Genomic DNA, 24852 nt, shown 5'->3' with positions numbered 1-24852 from the left:
GGTCAGGGAGCGGCGGCAAAATACATCACGCACCGCCAGAAGGGGAATGACTGTGCGTGTGCCAGGGCTCTCAATAGAGTACCGCATGCTGCGCACGCACCAATTACAGGCACGACACCTTGCAGCTATACACCTGCAGCTGCGCATATGCAGGTGGGCGTTGGTCCCCTTCAGACTCACTGTCAGAGATGTCAATAGGGATCCTGAGCTTGGTAGCAATGTTGTGAAGGATTGAACACACGGCCACGATGCGGCAGCAGACCTCAGGATTGTATTTCATGGCCCCACCTGTCTTGTGCAGTATGCGGAACCTGCTTTTCAACAGGCCAAATGTCCTCTCAATACAATTCCTTGTGCGAATGTGTGATGCATTATATCGCCGTTGCTGTGGTGTTGCAGGGTTGAGGTATGGGGTGAGGAGGTACTCACGGAGAGCATAGCCGCTGTCACCTGAATGAAAGGAGCAGAGGGTGAGTGCCTGTTCTGCGCAACTACATGTTCCCAGTGTTCAATTTTGGGGCGTGTGTACTTACCTAGTAGGTGTCCTTCCCCAAAGTCTCCCCTCGCCAGTCGTGTGTGGATGCCGCTGTGCCTGAAGATGAAGGAGTCATGTGTGCTCCCCGGGTACTGTGCCACAATGTCTGTGATGAATGTTTTGCACACCATATGGATGTTGAGGAAATGGTAGCTTTTTCGGTTGCGGTACATGTACTCCGTTGCTGCCGGTGGGCAAATGTGTATGTGCGTGCAGTCAATACATCCGATGACGTGGGGGAATTGAGCTACATTGTAAAATTGCAGCTTGGTCTCATTGAGGTCCTGTTGGCTGGTGGGGAATGATATATAGTGGTGTAGCCGGGTCAGCATAGCCTCCAGGAAACTCCTTAGGCAGCGACACATGGTGGGCTGAGATATCCCCCCTGCAACAGCGGCCATCCCCTGGAAGCTTCCAGAGGCCAGGAGGTGCAGGCAGCACAATACCTGCACATGTGTGGGCATGGCGTTGGTCCTCCTTGTTGGGTGCTGCATCAGGGGGTCTAGGTCCTGGATGAGCTTGATTATCATAGCCCCACTCAGGCGGTACTTAGCATAGATTTGCTCCCTGGTTTGGCCCAGAAGGGTGACCCGCTGGCGAAATATCCGCTCCTGTATCCTCCGTCTGTTCTGTGCAGCTCGCTGTAGCCTTCGCCGCCTCACCAGCATGTAGAGTCCAGGCATTGTGGGAATCCCCAGGCTCCAGCTGCATGTCCTTAAATGTGTTTGGCCAGCCCTGCACCAATTGGGAGTTGGGTAACCGATTTTTGAATTTGTTTTTTTCCTTACTGGTTACCACCTGATTTGAGTTCTTCTTAAGTAATGTAGAGCAAGACATCGTCTGCGTAAAGCGAGACCTTCTCTGGATGTAGTTCCGTATCATCACTAGTAAAGCCATGGATATCTTCATTGTGTCGGATTCTGGCCGCGAGCACCTCAATGGTAAGCGTGAAGAGGAGAGGGGACAAGGGGCAGCCCTGCCTGGTGCCTCTCTGAATTTGGAACTCACGTGAGAGCATCCCGTTCACCTTCACTCTAGCCCTCAGATTAGTATAAAGCAACTGGACCCATTTGATATACTTTGGCCCAAAGCCGAACCTATGAAGCACTGCAAACAAGAAGGGCCAGTGGACCGCGTCAAATGCTTTCTCAGCGTCCAGGGAGAGGAACCAATATGGGTCACTTCTTCCCTTCACCTCTTGGAGCCAGTTGTGGGTTCTCCTGAGATTCAGCTTTGTTGCGCTATCAGGTAAGAAGCCCGATTGGTCTAAATGTATAAGGCCCGTAATGACCGCCCTCAGGCGGACAGCCAAGATGGTTGCCAGTAACTTCACTTCCGTATTAAGGAGGGAGATTGGCCGGTAGGAGGCACAATTCTCGCGTGGTTTGCCCTCCTTAAATATCGGAATTATCGTGGCCATAGCGAGATCCGGTGGGAGCACTCCCTCCTCAAGGGTGCCAGTAAAGAGGCCCTTAAGATGTCGGGTCAAGAGGTCCGCCGCACGCTTAAAGAGCTCTGCAGGGAAACCATTCGGGCCTGGGGATTTGCACGGCCTCAACCTGTCTATGGCGTCCGTGATGTCATCAGACGTTATGTCTGCCTCCAGAGCCTCCACGGCCTCAGGAGGGAGGACCGGCAGGGTAGTATTGTCTAGATATTGGAGTGTTTCCTCATGAGTAGCAAGGTCTCGGGCTATGTAGAACCTTTCATAGTGGGCAGCAAACACCTCTGCTATCCCGGTGTCAGTGTTGACCAAAATCCCTTCCGCCGTCTCGATAGTATCTATCCACCGCGCCGCTCGTTCTTTTTTGCTGAGCCACGCCAAGAGCTTCCCTGACTTGTCTCCCACGTCATATAATCTATGGAGGGTGGTGAGGGATTGGGACTTGGCCTCATTAGTTACCAGTTCCCCATATTGCCTCTGGGCATCAAGTAGTAGTCTTAGGGTTTCATCGGTCTTACTGGTCAGATATTCTCCCTCCCGACTCAAAATAGTCTGTTCTAGGGCCGCTACCTCGGCCAGGAGTCTCCGTCTTTCCTCGCCCAATCTAGATCTAATCCTGTCCCGCAGGACCGGTTTTAGGGCTTCCCATAGAGTGACATGGGAGTCCACCGAGCCCTCATTTTCTGCAATATAAATCTTGATGTCTGTCCTCACGCCTCTCAGGATCGCCGTGTTTTGGAGATCCCAAGCCGCGAGGCGCCAGGAACCCACATCTCTGCCTCGTTCGTGGCCCACCTTCACATATAATGGTGAATGATCGGATATTCCCCTGGCCCTGTATTCTGCGATATCCCCTCCACCCAGCAGCTGTCGGGACATGAAAACATAGTCGAGGCGTGAAAACGTCTTGTGTGCCCCAGAGTAGTACGAGTAGGTGTGCTGCGTTGGATGAAGCCACCGCCATACATCCGTCAACCCTATTGTGGACATCTGCTTGAACAACGCAGTGCGATGCTCCTCCCTAGCTGTGCTCCCAGACCTATCAAGGGTTAAGTTCATGACATCGTTAAAATCCCCTCCCACCACTTGTACAGTGTCCGCTGTGTCTAGGAGTATGTTTGCAAGCGCTATACCCGTACGAGACTGCAATTTGGGTGGTGCGTAGATCGAGATTAGTGTATAGGTGCGTCTATTCCATGTGCCCTGCACTCCGGCGTATGTTCCCTGTGGGTCAACCCAGGTGCGAGTGATACAGAATGGTGGGGATCTTTTAACAATGACTGCCACTCCTCTAGAGTCAGATGTGTATCCCGCATGTGCCAACACCCTGTACCGACCTCTAGCAATGAAAGCACATTGGGTGCCCCTGAGGTGCGTTTCCTGTAGAAAATGATGTCTGGGTCGACCTTTTTAACATAGGCATTCACTAGGCCTCTCTTGATCTTAGAGCCTAGTCCATTGACATTCCATGTCAGGATACTCAATCTCCTATCACCTTCCCTCGGTGTGCCTACGGTACCTGCCATTGGGAGATGCAGTAACTATGAATTACAAGACTCCAGCATGTGTGAGCGATGCAGTGGCGCAGTGGATGCAGCTGAACTCTAACATGTGTTTTCTTCCCCCCCAAACTGTTCCCTCTCGGTCCCCCCCTGAACAAACTTGGAAACCCGTTCTCCCCCTCTCTCCCCGCCTCCCTCCCCTTCCAGATGTGTCCCGAAACAGGACATGGCTTTCCGTAGGAGTAGGCCTGTCGCCCACCCACCAAACCCTCCCTACCAAACACCAAGAAACACTAAGAACGTGTAAAACAAAACAGGGAGGCGTGACAACTTGCGTGCTTCACGGTGCAGGGCTGCCGCTTCAGTTCTCCAAATCCACCAATGTTCATGGACGCTACCAGCGTGTTCATGCACTAAGATGTGTCGCTTACTTTATGTTCCGAGTCCGTATCCATCAGGATTTAGAGTCTTGAGTCTCAGTTTCGGGCGCACTGTGCTGTTCTGACAAGTCCTGTTCCAGTACATGGATCACTTGTACCAACGGGTGATCCGATTGTCCCTCTTCATCTTCCTCCTCGCCGCCGGATGTGCGGCTATCGAGAGCCTCTTCGGCCTCGCTCTCCGATCGCGCCGTGGCGCGCAAGGCTGCGAATCTCGACCCCGTCCCCTCCACACCCTTTGGGGAGGCAGAGCGTCTTCGCCGTGCAATCCCAGAGCCACGACCTCTGTACGGCGTCGCTGGGGGCTGCCTCTTGGATCTCCTGGATTTCAGTCTCTTCGCCGTCGGGAGATCCCAGTGGGATGCGTTCCTCAGGGATCTGTCTAGCAGGTCTTGTCTGGCTATCTCTCTGCTGTTGAGGATCGGACGCTCCTCTAGCCATTGCCAAGCGTCCTCCGGATGTGCAAAGAAGAGTGATTGATTATTGTATAACACCTTAAGTTTCGCCGGGAACAGGAGCATGTAGTCGATTTTCAAGTCTCTAAGTTTAGCCTTCACCGGATCGAAAGATCGTCTCTGTTTTTGGACCTCCTGGCTGTAATCCGGAAATATCATGATGTGTGAGTTTTCCACCGGATCACACACATCTTCCTCGCCTCCCTCAGTATCAAGTCTCTATCAGCAAAGTTTAGAAAGCGAGCAATGACCGGACGCGGTCTTGCCTCCGCCTGTGGTTTTGCGAGGAGGGCCCTGTGCGCCCTTTCAATTATGAAACATGACGAGAACTGCGCCGTTGGGAAGGTTTTCATTAACCACGCTTGAAGGAAGGACACCATGTCAGTCTTCTCAATCCCTTCCCTAAATCCGACAAATCGAAGGTTGTTGCGTCTCACCCTGTTTTCGACGTCGTCCCCTTCCAGAGCAGCTGGCGATGGGAGGCCTTAAGTTCTGCCATGTCTTTGCGAAGGGTCATGATTGAATCTTCGGCCTCACCCATCCGTGTCTCCGCAGAGGTGGCCCTGTCGGACAAGTTCCGGAAATCCTGTCTCAGGAGTGTCACTTCTGAGCCCACCTCGCCTATTTTGACCTCCAGGGCCGCTCTAGACTTTTGAATATCATTACGTGAGGCCTGAATGGCCCCCATCAGCAGGTCGATGTCCGAGCGTGGGCCCGGGGCAGTGGGAAGGCCATCCGTCACCTGTCTTGGGGCGGCGAAATTGTGCATTGGACCCCGTCTGGGCCCTTTAGGCTGGGTGTCCCTTTTCCCCATGGTCTTCAGAGGTGTCGCGACTGGGTCCCTCCGTCAGCGGTAGGCACCCCTGTATTTGGGCACCGATCGCGTTCCCAAAGTCAAGCGCCTATGTTGCAGAGAGCGTGGAGCTGGACCGCCTGTATTCCGGGGCCTCTGTCCCCCCGACCCCGTCTTAGGCGATGATTAGGTCTCTGGCTGGGGGGGCCAGGGAGAGCCGCTCGGCTATTGCTTCCCTTCGTCTCCTTTCTGGCGCCCGATCCCAGGCCACCCCGCGTCACACTGCAGGGGGAGGGGGGTGGTGGACACGTCCGGGGATCCACGCCGCACGGGCGCCCCTCACTCCGTTCTTTATGCCCGGCAGGCCCTCAGAGCGTCAGGCCCAGGCAGGGTCTTCCCCGGTACCACTACGCAGTCTAGGCTGCCATCTTGGAGGGCTTGCGCAGCGTCGCCACAGGTCCCAAGGGGGCCCTCACAAGCACACTGGGCAGCCCCGGCGCAGTCGGTCATCACCACAATGGCCTCATCTGCGCAGCGGCGCAGCCCTCTCCACAGCGCAGGTCACCTCACCGTCTTTGCCGCCGCGATATCAGCGGGGTGGGGGAGGAGGGGGGGGAAGTTCCACGGTGCCCCCGGCGTGTAGATCAAGGGTGTCCAATCCCCGTGTCCGCCACTCAAGGTGGCGCGTCTCTCCTCCTGATGCGGGATTTCGCGGCCGGGCGCAGATACCCCCGGTTAGCACCGCCGCCGATAGTCTCAGGTCGCAGCCGCCATTTTGCCCGCGGCTCGGCTCCCAGAGCGGCTTCGGAAAAGTCTGCGTTGCAGGCTCCGCGGACCGTTGTTTCCCTCGTTCCTTTGCCTGTGAAGGGCACAGCGCGTCCCCAAGCACGGAATCTCCTACGGTGATTTGGGAGATATTTATCGTCGGATTCCTAAGCAGCCCTCCGGAGCTCCGGAGCCGCACGTCCTAGCCCGCCATGGTGCTGGCCACGCCCCGTGGCAATGCAGTCTTGGTACTGTTGGATCTCTCCGCGGCTTTTGACACCGTGCCCCACAATAGACTGGTGCAAAGTTTGGTGGAGGGCGGTGTCGGTGGCACAGCCCTGAGATGGATCAGGTCATTTCTCAGTAACCGTCTCCAAACTATATGGTCTCCCCCTTTTTCTGCGGTTATTCCTCCCATGAATGTCTGGGTCCGGCAGGGCTCTAATCTGAGCCCAACTCTGTTTAATTTATATATGGACCGTATTGCACTTCTGGCTGAACATCACGAGCAAAGATCGTATCGTATGCAGACGATAGCCAGCTGTTGTTCACTTGTGAGAGGGGTGCCGAGTTTGATGGTCATACAATAAATGCGTGTCTCTTAGATGTTTTTTCGTGGCTGAAAGATAATCAAATGAAATGCAATCCTGATAAGTCCAAGATAATTTTTTTCGGCCCCGCCCCTGTGAGGCATGGCACAGCTGGTGGCTGCAGAATCTATCCCCCCCCCCCAGTTCATTCGTGACTACGGTTAAGAACCTCGGAGTCAGACTAGATGCTACGCTTTCTATGAAGTCCCAAATTCAATCTGTAGCCGGGACTTGTTTTGGGATCTTAAGAATGGCGCTGATCTTTTTGCCCCTGCTTTCTGTCCCTCACAGAAAAACCATTGTCCTAGCTTTGATAACCTACGCCAACTCTCTGTACCGGGGAACATCACTTACAACGCAACTTTTACCACGCAGTGCCTTTACGACGCAACTTTTACAACGCAAACCATTACAACCAAATGCGCTGGGGGGGCGCTCTAGGATAGGGAATGTGTTTAATGTACTATCCAACACCTTCCCTACTATCCACGGGGACTGGAGTTGGAATAGTAAATTAAACAATTCACTATCCAGCGCCTAAAAGCATTATGCGTTGTAATGGTATGCGTTGTAAAACTCGCGTTGTAAAAGCATGCGATGTAAAAGCATGCGTTGTAATGTCGTACATCCCTCTGTACCTGTACCTGTACCAATTGTTGTTTACAGGTGATTCAAAATTCGGCAGCCAGGGCCATCTTTCTGGCAGGCCCCAGGACTCCTTTATCCCCTCTTCTGTCATCCCTGCATCTGCTTCCTGTTCAGAAGAGAATTTATTTTAAAGCTCTGATTTTGGTTTTTAAGGCCTTTAATCAGATTGGAGCTCCCTACTTTAGACGAAGATGTCCCCATTACATCCCTCAACGAACTTTGAGGTCCTCCACTCAACCCCTGATTCCTGTTCCTTAAGTTTCACTTGCTCGGTTCGGAGGTTGTTCTTTCCAGGTGGTTGCTTCCCATCTATGGAACGGCCTTCCCTTGGCCCTCAGACAGGCTCAGGATCTGCTCACCTTTAGGAAAAAGCTTAAGACCTGACTTTTCCAGCTCTAATCTGTTTTGCTGGTTTCTATCTGTGTTGCTCTCTCTCTGTGGTTGTTATGTGGTTCTTTGCTCAGCGCCGGGACACTCCTGGGAGTAGCCGTGTGCTTTAAAAATAACTAACATAACATTACATAACGTCGTCCAGGATGGCGACCGGTTGAAGGTGTAAGCTGCAGGTGAGACAAATGTATAAAACAACAAACTCAGCACTTCGGGAAATCGAAAGAGAAAATGCTGTAGAACACTTCGCGCACAATCTTCGCGAAATCAAAACAACTAGATAAGGATTGGCTCGTTTTGTATGCAAAGTCTAAGGAGATGCAGGAAGCTAAAAAGAAAAACGTGCGCACCAAACAGACATAGGCAAAAGTGAAATCTTTACAACAAAAGGCAGAGGCAGACTTTTGGCGCGCATGCGTACGATGTATAGCATCGTGCGCCTGCAAGAGTCTAGGTCAGGCAAAAAATAGTGTGAATGCAGCCAGCCAATCAGAGGGCAAAAAAAGCATTTACAAATGCAATAGGACTCGTATTACGCGAGCCCTATTGCATTGTAAATAAAACTGCGGTCTTCCAAGAAGGCAGGAACAGGAGTGGGTGGGGGGGTTGTGGTGGGCAGAGAAGACTGCGGGAGGGTACGGGGGAGGCAGGGGAACAAAACAGTTTCAAAAGTAAAGGAGCCGATAGCTACGGAAGGAGAAAAATTATGACATGGCCATCAGGAGGCGGAATTAAGTTGATGAAAACTAATCAGATTGCAGCATTTAGGAATTCGGCCAATCAAAAAGATAGGCGGAAAGTGGGCGGAACTTCCCCCACTTTACTGTATACAGCATCTCTCGACGAGACAGCGCATGCACTGTCTAGGCGAAACCTAAAAACAACTCTAATCAGCGACGGTCCGAAAAGCCAGCCGTGACCAATTTACTAAATGGTTACCTGGTGCCCTCTCTGTCAAGTGAAACGGAGCAATGGCAGCCTTGTCGTTTAAGTACAGCGCCTGCCTACGAATTGCACACGCATAGAGACAGCCGCTCGATGCTTGTCACTGTTTGACAGGTGGATGCGGTGTCAGCATGGTAGAAAGACTGTGTCTAGAGATATATGATAAGAAATGTCCCTGCGATTGCGTAAACCTTGGCTTGAAAAGCTCATTCTTGTAATCAATTTACAGGTTATTACGTGAAGATCAGGTTGGTATTAGGGGATATGTAAGATCTTGATTTACATTCCGGACAACTGTGCGGTTTTCGAGTAAACTGGGAAGTTGTCTCCCCTCCTAAGGTAATAATACTCTCCTTCCTTCCCCGTATGGGCATTTTATCAGACTAGAGTCCATTTTTAAAGATAATGGTGGCTGACTGTTGGTCCCTTCTTTTTCTTTGCTCCATGTTTCAACATAGTTATTGTGGGAACTTTTGAGTCTATCTAGGCCCTTTCACCTTTTTCAATATTTATGACTGATTTTGCTGCATTAAGGAGTGAGTTACAGCAGTGTGGAACATTTAAGAATCATATCCAGTAAGTCAGATTGATTGCCTCTTCTTTGAGATGATTTTTCATACCCTTATGATATATGTGATCTTGTTCTGATTTCCCTCAACTTATCTTACAGGTGCCATCCCTCTGACCTTGGAGCTAGTGAGCTCGCCTACCATTTTCCCACCATCCATTTGTAGGTGGTCCATGGTAATTTTAAGTTTTTGCTTTATGCTACACTCTTGTAAATATCACCTACGCACTAGAAACTAAGAACCTCCTTTGTTAATATCCTCAGGTGCCCCATATTCAGTCCTGAGGAAGACCCCGGTGTAAGGACCTAAACAGCCTACTTGATTTTGGGTTCGAAACGTCGACATACACTCCTATGTGTGATAGTATGGTCAACAGTGATTTGTTCAACTGTGCTAGTACAAACAAATGGCCTTGTATTCATTATTGGTTTAACTGTGAGGCTTAAAAAATTAGTTTTTATTGCAAACATTGGTGTGATGGATTTCATGTCACCGCCCTTCCCTTTTCACTCCTTCAATCCTCACTTGATGCACAATACCTTTTCCCCTTCTTTCCCTTTTGCGTGGGTCACTCGTCTGGCACATAATTGTATTTTTTCTGTTAATATTTGAACGTTCGTTCAATGTGATTAAATAACGTTGAACTTTTGAATTATGGACAACAAGCATCGAGTTTTCATTTATTTTTTGGAATGTGTGCTACGTAGAATTGTTCCACTTGGACCAGCTTACCTAATGTACTGTGCTATACCCAGGTCCCAGTGACTTTGTTTGGGTTTACCCTATTTCTATAACTACGAAAGTGAAGGGACGGTCAGTGTGTTTTTTAAAGACAACTGAATTCTTGCCCCCAATGTTCTAACTACTGTCTGCCCTAGGTGTACTTTTGATTACCCTTCTTTCCTTTAATCAGGCCTAGGGCTTAACCTGCGGATCACGCTGGCAACTGCTGCTCTCCAGAAATGTGTTAATGCCACCAAGCAGAAAGTACCACCAAACTCTACAGATAGTGACAACCACTGCGCATTTGCTTTAGAAAAATGATGGATGTCGTTACGAGCCTTTCGCCACCTAGAAAGATTGATGTGCCGGCTTAACCCCAGATGCAGTGGAGCGCACATTGTGCAACTTGATGCACAGGCATCACATCAGTCCGCTGAAGCCAAGGACGCCATCTTGACAAGGGCTGTCAGTGGTTGATGGGTGTTAAAGGGCGGGTCACATACCACCTTGCACTCACTGTACTGCGGCCCTTAGCCTACGCTTGTGTGAGAGTCGAGAATGATGAAATGATATGGGATGTTGTTTAACAAACTACAGAATTAGGTTCATAGAATATACTGGTATATTGGTGATTGTTCCTAATTCTGTTCACGTTGGTTGGTTTGAACACAGGATGCGTTCAAGATCTGAAAGCCACTTATGAAGAGGAGAGGATGTAAATGATTGAGGCAAACTCTCGAAACATTCATAACCAAAATGGAAATCGAAACACTTTGTTTTAAAAACTGTACCTTTTTTTCCTTTCCAGCTGGGAAAAACTTGAGGTTGGGGAAACCTCGGACCCGTAGGCCGTCTATTTCATTGGCAGTAGCGTCAAATTTGGCAATTACAATGTTCTTATGGTCTTTGTACTTCTCGCCAAGCTCGTTCCACGTAGGCTCCATCTCCTTGCAATGTGTGCACCATGGAGCATCTGTGAGAGTTGGAGAGAAAAAGGGAAATTATTAAATAACTCTCGGAGGAGATATAAATAACTCCACTGACTCTTGTTTGGAAATTGACAATGGGAATGGAATAGTTTTCTCAATCCCAAACAGATAAGTACTTCTCACAGAACAGGATCATCCATTCTGCAAACCTACTTTGTAATCCCAAAACAGTTTACATTGCTTGAAGTAAATGAGGTAATCCACCACAAAATCCTGCTTTACCCTTCTTGTAGATTCAAAAGGGCTGAGATGTAGGGAGCTTGGGTGAAATCTGGTTACTGCTATGTGCAAGCATGTCCATGTGGAGACATTGTGCCCCAAACCAACCACCACTGCATTGTAACTTCTCTTTGAACTTGTTTGAGCCTCCCTCATTTATCAAATTGCAAACAGGTGTTGAAATGGATGTGAGGTTTGACAATGAGAGAACGGAAAATGAGTTTGGCTTCTGCACAGATTCATTCTGTTATAAATTACCTGCAACTTCCCCGACACATGCCACTGCTCTCTTCTCAGTACTCCCATGGGTTGATTTGTTTTTAAGTACGTCCTTCCTTGGTTTTAAACCTTTGACCCAATATATTGCCTTCGTAATGTTATTGGAAAGGTTCTAGCCAATAAACTCAATCCATTTGTACATGGTTCAGATTCACAATGATTTTTTTCTCTCTCGCAGGCACACATGATCAGGGTTGGACTGGGGCAGAAAATAGGCCCAGGCGCCAAAATAAAAGTGGTCTCATTTGTGAATCAGATAGCTAAAAAAGTATCCCATGTTTGGAAATCGTGTGAGTTTGAACTTGTAAAGACACGCTGTGTTAGTGTTTTGCAAGGTATGGAAGACTGCACAGAGTTGAGCTCTATGCAGTCAAGGACTGTTTGTAATATCAGGGAAATTACCAACCCACTAACAGCCCAAAACTGTCCCACAAACTGACCAGCCATTTTGGCACTGCCTGGTGTGCCGACCCTGCACACGCTCTTGCCCCTTGGAGATAAGGTGGTATCCGATGCTGATACATGAGTAGTCGGCTAACTACAAACTTTCAGATTCTACAGATCCATGGACGTCCTTTAAGGGGTCGCCAGTGGTGGCAACTGCCCCTTGCGACCACTTCCACTACACTAGTGTCCCCTTGCCTCAGACGTGGCAAAATCAGTGCTAGGAACGTAGGAGCAGCTTGTCCTAATTGACATCACGGGGATCCACTCTCCTTTGCTGTCATTTGTTTATTACAGTAATAGTGAATAATAATATTCACTCTTAGTGTAATAAAAATAGAGTACAATTAGCTGGAATATGACCCTCCCTGGCTGCTGAGCTAAGTTACAAATGCATTTAAATGTATCTTGTGTGCCTTTTTGCAAGTGAAAGAGTGTACATATTAGAGAGTGTGTATGTGCGATCGTGTATGTGTGTGAAAGCATGTGTGTGAGTGAATGTAAAGGTCAAATTGCATGTGACGTCACTTCCGCTATCCCTGGCCTTTTGGTGTATTGACGTTCATGTCCAGATTTTATATGAATTCGGCCTTCTGAACCATTTGGTACTGATTAATATTGAGGTATGCCAGACCATTTTTATTTTTTATGGTGTCACACTAAAAGCAAGGTTGTAGGCTTAACCCTATTGTGGAATCTGCTGAGCAAGCAACACACTGAATGCATCCTAAAAGAGTTTTGCCCTCCAGGTTATGGATGTACTCTGCAGCTATGTGATTATAAGCAACTTTGCTGTCTCACAGCACATTTCAACAGACTGGATGGAGCAACGAGTCACGCAGTAGACATACATTTAAGTACATTATTCACTACTTTCTGCTCTGATGTCTCCCCCCCTTCATGCGCGTGTGAACTGCCCAAAGGTAGTGGGAACCTACTTCGAAAACAAATTGACTCCACTGTGACCTGTCACTGCATATTCGTTTATGTGGTCCATAACGGTGCAGAGAAGCTGGCAACTTCAAACAAGCCTTGGAATGACAAACTTCTCATCCAGAAATAAATTAAACGGTTCACATCATTGCGAAGCCCTTAAAAAGCTGTGCTTCAAATAAAAATGCATTCCCAGAAAGGCCCCAACCCTTCATGCCTGGGCTCTTTGATAAAAACAATTCCATCTCCCCCAGTAGAATGTGACATTACAACACGTCTTTACCACACGTGCCTTTTCCATGCAGATGCCTTTTCTACACATGCCTTTACCACGTATTCTAAGTATGATTAAAACTTATATCATTTGAAGGTAATTTCATTTTTTTGCATGGATACATAGATAGATAATACCTTAGTGCACGATTAATTAAAATCATTACAATCTAAGACCCCTGAAAAGGAGGGGAAGTAACACCAATCATAGAATAAAAGCATATGTATAAAATATTGGCTGAAAAAATACTAAAATAATGTGACGCTGTAAAATCATATGCCTTTGAAAGGACAGAAATATTGAGCAGGCTATTCCTTCACAATCTAAAAAGGCTCCCCTTTCCACACCTTCAGAGACTGTTATAGTCCTGAATAAGAGGAGGTTGATTCAGTAACATAGCAAGGGGGGCCGAGGGGGTGGTCCACGTGGGGCACAAATTTTGGGGGCGGCAGTGGCTCCACCCCCGCTCTTACATGCGTTTGCCACAGGGGCGGCAAGGGCAGAATTCATCGCTAATCATACAGAAGCACGTTAAAGTTATCAAGATAATCAGTTAACAACCTGTCCAAATCCTCATTTACAGAGTGAATATTTCATTATACTAAAATTGCTAAAAGAAAGTTCACAATATAAAAATGCAATAAAAATCATTATGAAAATCTACACTACTTAAAAGAACTTATCAGCAATAATGGCTCTCGTTTTTGCCCACATCAAGCTCAAGAATTTTGCAACTGCGCAAACATGCAAAGGAAATAGATCAGTGAGTAGTATTCGTAAAGGAATCAAGTGGCTAGAGGTGCCCAGCAACCTACACACTGGTGCAATCCAAAAAGAACTAAACCTAGTTCACGCTGAGCACACAAACAAATAAAACATGCAGGATGTATTATTTTTTGGCTACACAAAATGGACATTCCTCACTAAATACACATTTCCATTTCGCAGTGAACACCTTTACATGGAGTGTAAGTGGTGTTAATGCTTCCTATCAGATGGAACAATGCCATTTCACAATACGGCTGTAGCTCATATGTGGACTTTGCCAGTCATCATTGCGTCCCTAACCATATGCTCTTCCCGCTCTAGGGATTTTTTGCTAATGTCAAACACTACGGTACAAGAGGGGGTGGTGATGGACGGAGCATCTGAACCAATCAAACACTCACACAAAAGATCTGGGTTTATTCCATCACCGTTCTTTAGCCCACTCTGCCACCCCAGTTCAGACATGGCCATATGCAAATCAGTCTGACCCTGTGCCTCATGGGAACAGTCCAGCCCGAACTGCCAAGCCATGCCTTCCCTGGACCGTAAACAAGCTTCCTAGGACCGGTTTCTGGCATTTCAGCTGTCTTCAGCCAGGCTTGCTTGAATCCAGTGGCAAAGTGAGCAAGGGACTCACATCTGAGCATACCCTGCCAACTTATGGCGAACAAAGCGGTACAAAAGGGGGTGGTGATGGACGGAGCATCTGAACCAATCAAACACTCACACCCAGTCAAAAGATCTGGATTTAATCCATCGCCGTTCTTTAGCCCACTCTGCCACCCCAGTTCAGAAATGGCCATATGCAAATCAGTCTGACCCTGTGCCTCATGGGAACAGTACGGCCTCGAACTGCCAAGCCATGCCTTCCCTGGACCGTAAACAAGCTTCCTAGGACCAGCTTCTGGCATTTCAGCCTTCTTCAGCCAGGCTTGCTTGAATCCAGTGGCAAAGTAAGTAAGGGACTCACGTCTGAGCATACCCTGCTAACTTATGGCGAACAAAGCGGTACAAAAGGGGGTGGTGATGGACGGAGCATCTGAACCAATCAAACACTCACACCCAGTCAAAAGATCTGGGTTTAATCCATCACCGTTCTTTAGCCCACTCTGCCACCCCAGTTCAGACATGGCCATATGTCAAACACTACACCTAGCTGAGACAGGAGCTGAGCGAAGCCCCATGCTACATGCCGCTCGGACACAGGCCGCAAGCGGAGCGAAGCATCCTGTGGGTTACGCTTCGGTTCTCGTTCACACTCTCCATCACTCTAGACCAGAGATCTTCAAACTTTTTTACTCTGAGCCCCCCCTAAGCAAAATGGTTTGGGGTCAGGCCCCCCTCCAAATCTTTATGGCAAGTATTGGGGAGCGGGAGGGACATGGCTGCGTGCAGGGAGCGGGGCTTATGAGATGGTATCAGGAATACTTTTTCTATAGCTTATGAACTGCACTAAATATGAGACTTATAAAACAGCAAATGCATCAAACAAAAACAGATTTTATCCCAAACAAACTGCTCCCCATAATTGGGAGGTTGTGAGCCCCTCACACGCGTTGACCACCATGCAACTACACCTGCTGCACTAATGATAACTGCAGTCCTGAGTAGCAGGCTATCTCCTCTGTATCTTTTATCTCTACCCCACCTTGACAGATCATCACCCCGGTCCTAATGTTTGGAAGAAAAATATGCTCCGATGCCCCCTTTTTAAAGGTAGACAGTCATAACTGTGATGCAGTGGGCCTCTCAAATCCCTGGGCCCCAGTCCTGCTGCATCTGCTTCCTTAATGATAACCAGCAGTGGCCACTTACACATTTGGCAGCAGTATCAGCTTCACTAAGGAATGTCCCTTAAAAAATAAAAACACTTCTATTGTCCCCATCTTTGTAGTATCGCTCCGAAGATGTTGTCTCTGGCCATTTGTAAACATAAAAATGAGTCCTCTTACAGTGCGCCCTATTCTGGGCCTTCTCTTTTACAATATCTATGAATCTCGCTCCTTTCTTGTCTCCTAGACCATTGCTGTGAGGCCCCAGGGGGATCACTGACATAATATCGACGTCACAAAAATATAGACTGTCAAAATATCGATTTTTTTAAATGTCTTAAAATTAAGTTAAAACTAATATAGTAATAAATATATTTAATATAAACTTAGAAATAATTATTAAAAAAATGTAATTTTAATAAATAATTTATATAATTAAAAAAATTATATCACCAAAAATAATACATATATATATATATATATATATATATATATATAAAAACATATTATTAAATAAACATATATAACATTTTTAGCGTAGCATAGAAAATGGTTAAAAATTATTGTTACAACTATAGTGAGTTCAACATTAGCAAAAGTGTTGGATAGCGTAGAGGTAAAATTTACTATACCCACTCCAGTGGGTGCAACAGTAGAGAAAGCGCTGGATAGCGTAGGGGTTAAAATTACTATTCCCACTCCAGGGATGTATGACGTTACAACGCATACTTTTACAACGCCTACCATTACAACAAAACTTTTACAACGCAAAAACTTTTACAACGCATACATTTACAACGCAAGATTTTACAACGCATATACCTTTACAACGCATACCATTACAACGTAAGTATTGGTAAGTATATAATAATTTTTTGAATATAAATGAATTAAAAACATTATAATATAATTTAATTGTATTTAATTTTATTTAATTAATTTAATTTAAATGTAATTTTAATTTATTTTTACAAAGTACCCCTGTACCCCAAAAACCCAAAACTGACCCTGAACCCTAAAAATACCCCTTTACCCAAAAACTGAAAACTGACCCTGAACCCTAAAAATACCCCTTTACCCAAAAACTGAAAACTGACCCTGAACCCTAAAAATACCCCTTTACCCCAAAAAACTGAAAACTGACCCTGAACCCTAAAAATACCCCTTTACCCAAAAACTGAAAACTGACCCTGAACCATAAAAATACCCCTTTACCCAAAAACTGAAAACTGACCCTGAACCCTAAAAATACCCCTTTACCCCAAAAACTGAAAACTGACCCTGAACCCTAAAAATACCCCTTTACCCCAAAAACTGAAAACTGACCCTGAACCCTAAAAATACCCCTTTACCCAAAAACTGAAAACTGACCCTGAACCCTAAAAATACCCCTTTACCCCAGAAACTGAAAACTGACCCTGAACCCTAAAAATACCCCTTTACCCAAAAACTGAAAACTGACCCTGAACCCTAAAAATACCCCTTTACCCAAAAACCCAAACATATAACATTTTAAAAATAATTATATACTTACCAATTCTTACGTTGTAATGGTATGCATTGTAAAGGTATCTGCGTTGTAAAAACATGCTTTGTAAATGTATGCGTTGTAAAAGTTTTTGCGTTGTAAAAGTTTCGTTGTAATGGTAGTGCATAGTAAAAGTTGCGTTGTAAACGTTGCATACCCACTCCAGTGGGTGCAACAGTAGGGAAAGTGTTGGATAGCGTGGGGGTTAAAATTACTATTCCAACTTCAGAGAATGCAACAGTAGGGAAAGCGCTGGATAGCGTAGGGGTATAAATTACTATTCCCACTCCAGTGAGTGCAACAGTAGGGAAAGTAAATACTTCATATATAAATATAATTAAGAGAAATATTAATACCAATTACAATTAATTACCAATTATATTTAAATTAATTACCAATTAATATTTAATTAACAATTAATTAAAAATAAATACCAATAAATGAAATAACATATTAAATTAATTATAATTAAATTACTTCCCACCCTATTCCCCTATAAAGCCACAACCCGCTACAGAAAATAAATTACTAAAAATAAATTTTTTATCAAATAATCAATTAAAATTAATTACCAATTATAATTTAATTAATTACCAATTAATATTTAATTAACAATTAATTAAAAATAAATACCAATAAATGAAATAACATATTAAATTAATTATAATTAAATTACTTCCCACCCTATTCCCCTATAAACCCACAACCCGCTACAGAAAATAAATTACTAAAAATAATATATGTATCAATTAATCAATTAAAATGAATTACCAATTATAATTTAATTAATTACCAAGTAATATTTAATTAACAATTAATTAAAAATAAATACCAATAAATTAAATAACATATTAAATTAATTATATTTAACCTACTTCCCACCCTATTCCCCTATAAACCCACAACCCGCTACAGAAAATAAATTACTAAAATAACATATTTATCAATTAATCAATTAAAATTAATTGCCAATTATATTTTAATTATTTACCAATTAATTTTTAATTAACAATTAATTAAAAATAAATACCAATAAATTAAATAACATAGTAAATTAATTATAAATAAATTACTTCCCACCCTATTCCCCTATAAACCCACAACCCGCTACAGAATTATATTACACAAAAATTAAAAAATATTAACTTACCTTATTTTCGATATTTCTGTTGTCTATATTCTATCTAGTCGATATTATGTCATTCTATATTTTTGACTTCGATATTTTGGCTACTCTAGTCGATATTTTTGTAGTCTATATTATGTCTAGTCGATATTATGTCTAGTCGATATTAAAAACTCGATATTATGTCTAGTCGAAATTAAAAACTCGATATTATGTCTGTTCACCGCCCCAGGGATCAAGAGGATTAGGGTTCTGCATCTGAATGCAACCCTGCTGGGCTTTTACCTGCAACCCCATGGACTCCGCTTTCACAAAAACTGCCCCTGAATAGTTATAACTGTCTTTGAGGAGTCTCTGCCTGAAAGCGAAGGGTGTGGTGGTAGTGCAGAAAGTTAAAGAAACCAGCCATTAATTGAAGTGCATTGTGAGTGCAGAGTGATCACTGTGAGTACAGGATGGGGATGAATGGTTTGAGTTCATGGGGAGTGCATGGGGAACAGTGTGAGGGCATTGTGATCGCTGTGAGTGCAGGGTGAGTGTAAAAGTTAAGAATGAAAATGAGGAGAGTGTTGTCTGAATGCAGGGTGCATTTCCAGACACTTGAAGTATGTCAGAATGTTATTGACGGCGGCGTAGCGTTTCACATATAAGTTAAACTGTTGCTTTTATGGACGTAACCAGGGATCGAGGGTTGAGGAAATAAATAATGTGCTGATCCTACAACAAACTTACAGTTTTATGATTAGGGTTGCCAGCTCATTATTTTGATGTCCCAGGCGGTACAAAAATAAGCACTCACTAAAGCTGTATTAACAGAATTTATCTGTGCATACTTTGAAAAGCAAATATAAATAGAAAGCACTTTAAATTGTGCTCTAGGGCTGCCTGAAAGATCCATGACTGATAATTAAAAGGATCAAAGACAGAAAAGTCACATTACAAATAAATACATACTACTTTATTTATAAACCGCATTTAGTGCCAAAACAAGCAATTTGCAGGCTGTTTATGAAACACATGGCTGGCATTTTTCTTTTGGCATTTAACCATCAAAGAGGACAAAGTTCCTGTGCCAGGGTGCAGAAAGTCACCCATGCATCGTGGTGCAAAAAGTCACCCATACTTAAAAAATTGGAAGGAAAAGAAAGGAAAAAGAGAAAAAGGGATTCCTAGGTATAAAGGACCCAAAATTTGAGAGGGAAAAACACTGTGTTTCCTCTGTTGCCCTCACACACCCCGAAGAGTGTCATGCTTCATCATCGGGCGTTTGCTCCTCCTAGGGCCGGTGCTGCAATTCCCTACGGGTCCCCCGAAGGGTCACTTTATCGGAGATCTTTTAGAGGAATGCCGGATGTTGCATGCGGGTGTGCGGGTTATGAGTCAAGAGGAGGGTAATGAAAATTCGTGCCAGTGTGATAGATCTTGCAGGAATTGCAGCACCGGCCCTAGGAGGAGCAAACGCCCGATGATGAAGCATGACACTCTTCGGGGTGTGTGAGGGCAACAGAGGAAACACAGTGTTTTTCCCTCTCATAATTTTGGGTCCTTTATACCTAGGAATCCCTTTTTCTCTTTTTCCTTTCTTTTCCTTCCAATTTTTTAAGTATGGGTGACTTTTTGCACCACGATGCATGGGTGACTTTCTGCACCCTGGCACAGGAACTTTGTCCTCTTTGTTGGTTAAATACTGATATTAGGAGCACGGACACTGGACCTTTATAAGCTCCTTGGTCCCCCCTCTCTCTTTTTGATAAATTTTTCTTTTGGCAACTTGAAGACCTTTTAGCCCTGTGGATGTTGCTGCCTGCCTGTATAATTCTAAAAGAAACTACTACCTTTCCAGCTTGGCTGCTGTGCTCTTCTAATGCAGCCCAAGTGCAACATTCCACACAATTGCCTGGGAGGCCTATGTGATAGTTGAACTCCAGTCCGGGATTATTTTAGAGAAAGTTAAACATTTTCCAAATATTTACAAACAGGTTTGAAATGGTGTAATTTGGCTTCTCTGTGCAGACAAGGGGCTGCTGCCCTAAAGTTACCTCTGAAGACAGAAGACTAGGGGGCAGATTTACAAGCCCCTTGCGCCACTTTTGCGTCATTTTTTCCATGTTAAAACTGACGCAAATGTGGCGCAAGGGGCTTGTAAATCTGCCCCCGGGAGTATCTCATAAACCCCAAAAGTACTCCAGCCCTCACAGTAAGCAAACAAGAATTTGCAATGCAATAGGTATCTCATTATTTAAGTTTGAGCTATTGGCATTGCTAAATAATGCAACATCAATAGATCAAACATTAATATTGCCAGACCTATTGCATTGCAAATGCTTGTTATTCCTGTGAGTGGTTGTGTAGGCAGGGCCCCGTGCACTGCTTGGCCCGGGGGCTTAGAATGCTGTTAAGACGGCCCTGGATGCAGCATGTCTTATGTGGGGGATGTAGGTTTGAGATGCATGAGGCTTAGAAGACATGCTCCATGTACGGATTATATGTCACTCGCAAACTTGAATACATAGAAAGCAACTGTGCACTTTGCAGCTGGAGGGATAACAATTCTGATGGTATGGGGTATTAGGGCGGGGGCTGGTGTGGGACCAATGCAAAAAGAGAATAAGCAGGTATCGGATGTGAGGGAGAGGGACACCTGAGGAAATCTCACTGGAGCGCTGTTGGTACAGGTCCTCTAATTGGAAGGATTACATACTTATTATTATTTTCACTTACTTTTATGTATATGTTATGTAGATTACAGTGGTGCAGGGGATATTTTGCATCCATATTTACAGCTCCCGGCATTTACACCGACCACTAGAAAATAAATTCACTTGTTGAACTTTACATAAGTGCAAAACGGCGCCATAGTTGGTAAAACGTAACAAATCCAGGCCCCTGTGATTATTGCCAAACAAGCCGTTTTGGGACTAGTAAAAGATTCTTAAAATTAAGCCCCTTCTTATTTTGTGATCACAGCCTCCACATCCCACTCAGATGGGTTCGCCTTTGACTGTTGTTGATCTTTCTGTTCCTATTTTCGCTCTTTCATCAGTTCTCATTGTTTTTGACCGTGGCTGGGTGCAGTGGTTTAAACAGTTCATGCTTATAATATTATTGGAGATGCTGTCTTTGGTTCTCGCTTAAACATTTGTGTTCTTTGCCTGCTGCTTCTGTGTTGCTTCATATTTCACTCCTGCGGTGCCTCGTTCCTGTTTTAGAAAGCACTGGACAGGGATGGGATTTAAGAGAATGTCAACATGTACTTTGTGTTGCTCTACTGCCCGTGCTTGTGGCGCTGGAAACTATGAAAATAAAATGAAACATACGTACAAACCCTCACTGGGGAGGGAAACAAGGAGTTAATACTGCTTTTCAACAGGATCAGTCTTTTTCACAGTTAAAAAATAACGAGAACATTCACACCTGGGCGCGCTAAGAGACGCGTTCAGCAGCAGTTAACACCTTCTCGGCTGTTGCTTAACAGGGCTTACACGTTTGCTCAAGTTACTTGTTCCGGAACAACGGGCACTCACCACAAACAAGCAGATGGTGGGAAAAAAAACACGCCAGCTAGCTGCTGTCCTCCTCATTGGTGAAATGTAACTGATGACGTTCCTAGGTGCTGATTGGAGAAAGCCGGAGCATCAGCAAATCGAAAATCCCCATACCCTTGACCCTTCCAGGTAGGTCGCTCCCCCTCCGCACAGCACCGCCTGTGCCTCCCTGCCCAGCTGCCGCTGCTGAGGAAGATCGAGGCCCTCCTCCACTCGCAGGCTACCACCTGCGCCTCATCCCTGGTGCCCAGTGGTAGGCCGTAGGTTTGCTCATCCTCCTTTGTATTGCCTGTATTTTCTTTCCATGCTCCCGTTGTAGTGACAAAATGAACTGTGGGAACACCCATAGTTGAAAGGAGTGCACAGCTGATGGACAAGTTGTCTCAAAACAATCTTTAAGTATCTGAAAAACAATATTTATAAATGCTCAAAGGCAAGAAAGTTCATTTCAATTTATCTGGTTTAGTTTTAGTTTCAACAACCAGTTATGTACACATAATTCCAAGCATTGTATTCATGCCAATTATCATTGATTCAAAACGATATTATTCATTCAAGAAAATATAACGTTGTACACAAACATATTGAAACATAACACTAATATTCTTTTCAAAAATCCCAATGCATTTCGGGTTTACGAGAGAAACCCTTCGTCAGGGGAAATCAATTTCAAGGGTAAAGTTGTCTTCACAAGTTGAATGGCATCCACAGAAATCTAAAACACAACAATATGCAGTAAGTATACTGCTTTGAATATAGGATTTGCACCCCAATTTGTGATTGAAGCGTGTGCAGTAAAAAAGAAGAGAGGAAATGTGCACTGGTGTATGGTAGCCAAGAAGCAAAACGTATAAATAAAAAATATAGTTGAAACGTAGAAAATCACCTCCGGAAGAATGTGTGCCATGCGATGAAAACAGTGACAAGAGTCCTGTGTCCCAAAATACAATAAGTGAACAGTAATAGTGGGCTTGCCTGGAAGGATAATGGTGTCCTGCCGTATTGAACAATAGGAGGAGTGAAGCTCGATGTGTGGTTAATTACCGTCTGTAAAATATGAACGTAGCAAATATTGTAACAAAATAAGGAAGGGAGTGAAAAGAAACACGCCTAGTTGTGTAGAAGGCTTACCCGGAACCCGTATGGGTTATCGTCCGTGATGCGGGCTAAGTGGAATCTGTAAAGGAGACGGGGACGCACCGTTAGTAAACTGATGCGTATAGGCTAAGGAAAACATGAAACTACTAAACGCAGTTTAACCTACCCGAAGTGTGGAGCAAAGAGGTTTCATTACCCGCCGAAGCTTTCGAACGCCGGAGTCGCGTTGTATACAAAATATCCCATCATGCTTAGCGGTTTTAAAGAGACCGTAGCAATATTTGAGATACCGCGATAAAGAAGGTTGCGTAATGTGTGCTAATATTAATTAAGCCAGTGTTCTGCTTTGTTGAATAGAAGATTAAGTGCGAGGGTTACTGTTCTGTGCCTGATGCATTTTGCACAAAGAAAGCAAAAGTGAAAAAGTTTATGAGTTGACCCTTATGTGTGAACATAAACTGAGTAAAGAATGTACAAATTCAATGAAATGAAAGTAAGACGGCGGAAACTGCTAAATAAATGCAAAAAAATAAATAAAAAGAGTATGTGTGAGAAAATAAATAATAAAGAAGGTGATATAAAACCAAAAGAGACGGGTGCAGATCCTGTACAAATTCAGAAACTGAAACAATATTTCTCGTATAATGTTATTACAAAAAACATAACATTTCATAGTGATCGTTGAGCCCATTCGGGATCAGCGTGCTTAAAATTTGTATCCAATAAGTTTCCCTGCGTGCCAGGGCTGTGTTAATGTCAACACCAGAGATGTCTCTGAGACTTTCGAGAATTGTGTAACATAATTGGGGAATAGTGTGACCTGCTCTATCCCAATGTACTGCCAAAGGAGAAGAAGTGTTTTTGTTCCTAATTCTACTTTTGTGCTCTATGATGCGTGTCTTAATTTTCCTGCTGGTTCTGCCTACATATACGAGGCCCAAAGGGCATTTAATCACTTAGATTACTTGTTCAGTATTGCAATTAGATGTGTGCTGCAATTTTATCTTCTGACCCGTGTGTGGGTGCATGAAGGTGTCTCCCAGAATTACATTGCTGTTAAAACATTCTACTCAGGCGCCACGTATCAAAACCATTATATCATTTCATTGAATTTGTACATTCTTTACTCAGTTTATGTTCACACATAAGGGTCAACTCATAAACTTTTTCACTTTTGCTTTCTTTGTGCAAAATGCATCAGGCACAGAACAGTAACCCTCACAATTAATCTTCTATTCAACAAAGCAGAACACTGGCTAATTAATATTAGCACACATTACGCAACCTTCTTTATCGCGGTATCTCAAATATTGCTACGGTCTCTTTAAAACCGCTAAGCATGATGGGATATTTTGTATACAACGCGACTCCGGCGTTCGAAAGCTTCGGCGGGTAATGAAACCTCTTTGGTCCACACTTCGGGTAGGTTAAACTGCGTTTAGTAGTTTCATGTTTTCCTTAGCCTATACGCATCAGTTTACTAACGGTGCGTCCCCGTCTCCTTTACAGATCCCACTTAGCTCGCATCACGGACGATAACCCATACGGGTTCCGGGTAAGCCTTCTACACAACTAGGCGTGTTTCTTTTCATTCCCTTCCTTATTTTGTTACAATATTTGCTACGTTCATATTTTACAGACGGTAATTAACCACACATCGAGCTTCACTCCTCCTATTGTGCAATACGGCAGGACACCATTATCCTCCCAGGCAAGCCCACTATTACTGTTCACTTATTGTATTTTGGGACACAGGACTCTTGTCACTGTTTTCATCGCATGGCACACATTCTTCCGGAGGTGATTTTCTAAGTTTCAGCTAAATTTTTTATTTATACGTTTTGCTTTTTGCCTACCATACACCAGTGCACATTTCCTCTTTTCTTTTTTACTACACACGCTTCAATCACAAATTGGGGTGCAAATCCTATATTCAAAGCAGTATACTTACTGCATATTGTTGTGTTTTAGATTTCTGTGGATGCCATTCAACTTGTGAAGACAACTTTACCCTTGAAATTGATTTCCCCTGACGAAGGGTTTCTCTCGTAAACCCGAAATGCATTGGGATTTTTGAA

The 24852-nt window shown here is 44.6% G+C and overlaps 1 protein-coding gene across 4 annotated transcripts in view; it reads right to left on the bottom strand.

Annotated features, from left to right (window-relative positions):
* PDIA2 (protein disulfide isomerase family A member 2) overlaps positions 1–24852 on the bottom strand; it is a 1068054-nt gene that overhangs the window by 221046 nt on the left and 822156 nt on the right. For all 4 annotated transcript variants that reach the window (XM_078662895.1, XM_078662896.1, XM_078662898.1 and 1 more), the window contains one exon: positions 10591–10772. In XM_078662895.1, coding sequence (XP_078519021.1) covers positions 10591–10772 — 182 coding nt within the window. The remainder of the gene's footprint in view (positions 1–10590; positions 10773–24852) is intronic.

This window comes from Lissotriton helveticus, chromosome 10 (assembly GCF_964261635.1).
Source record: "Lissotriton helveticus chromosome 10, aLisHel1.1, whole genome shotgun sequence".
NCBI classification, from domain to species: Eukaryota; Metazoa; Chordata; class Amphibia; order Caudata; family Salamandridae; genus Lissotriton; species Lissotriton helveticus.
The sequence above is the reverse complement of the archived record's forward strand: the minus strand, read 5'-3'. Positions and strand labels throughout refer to the sequence as shown.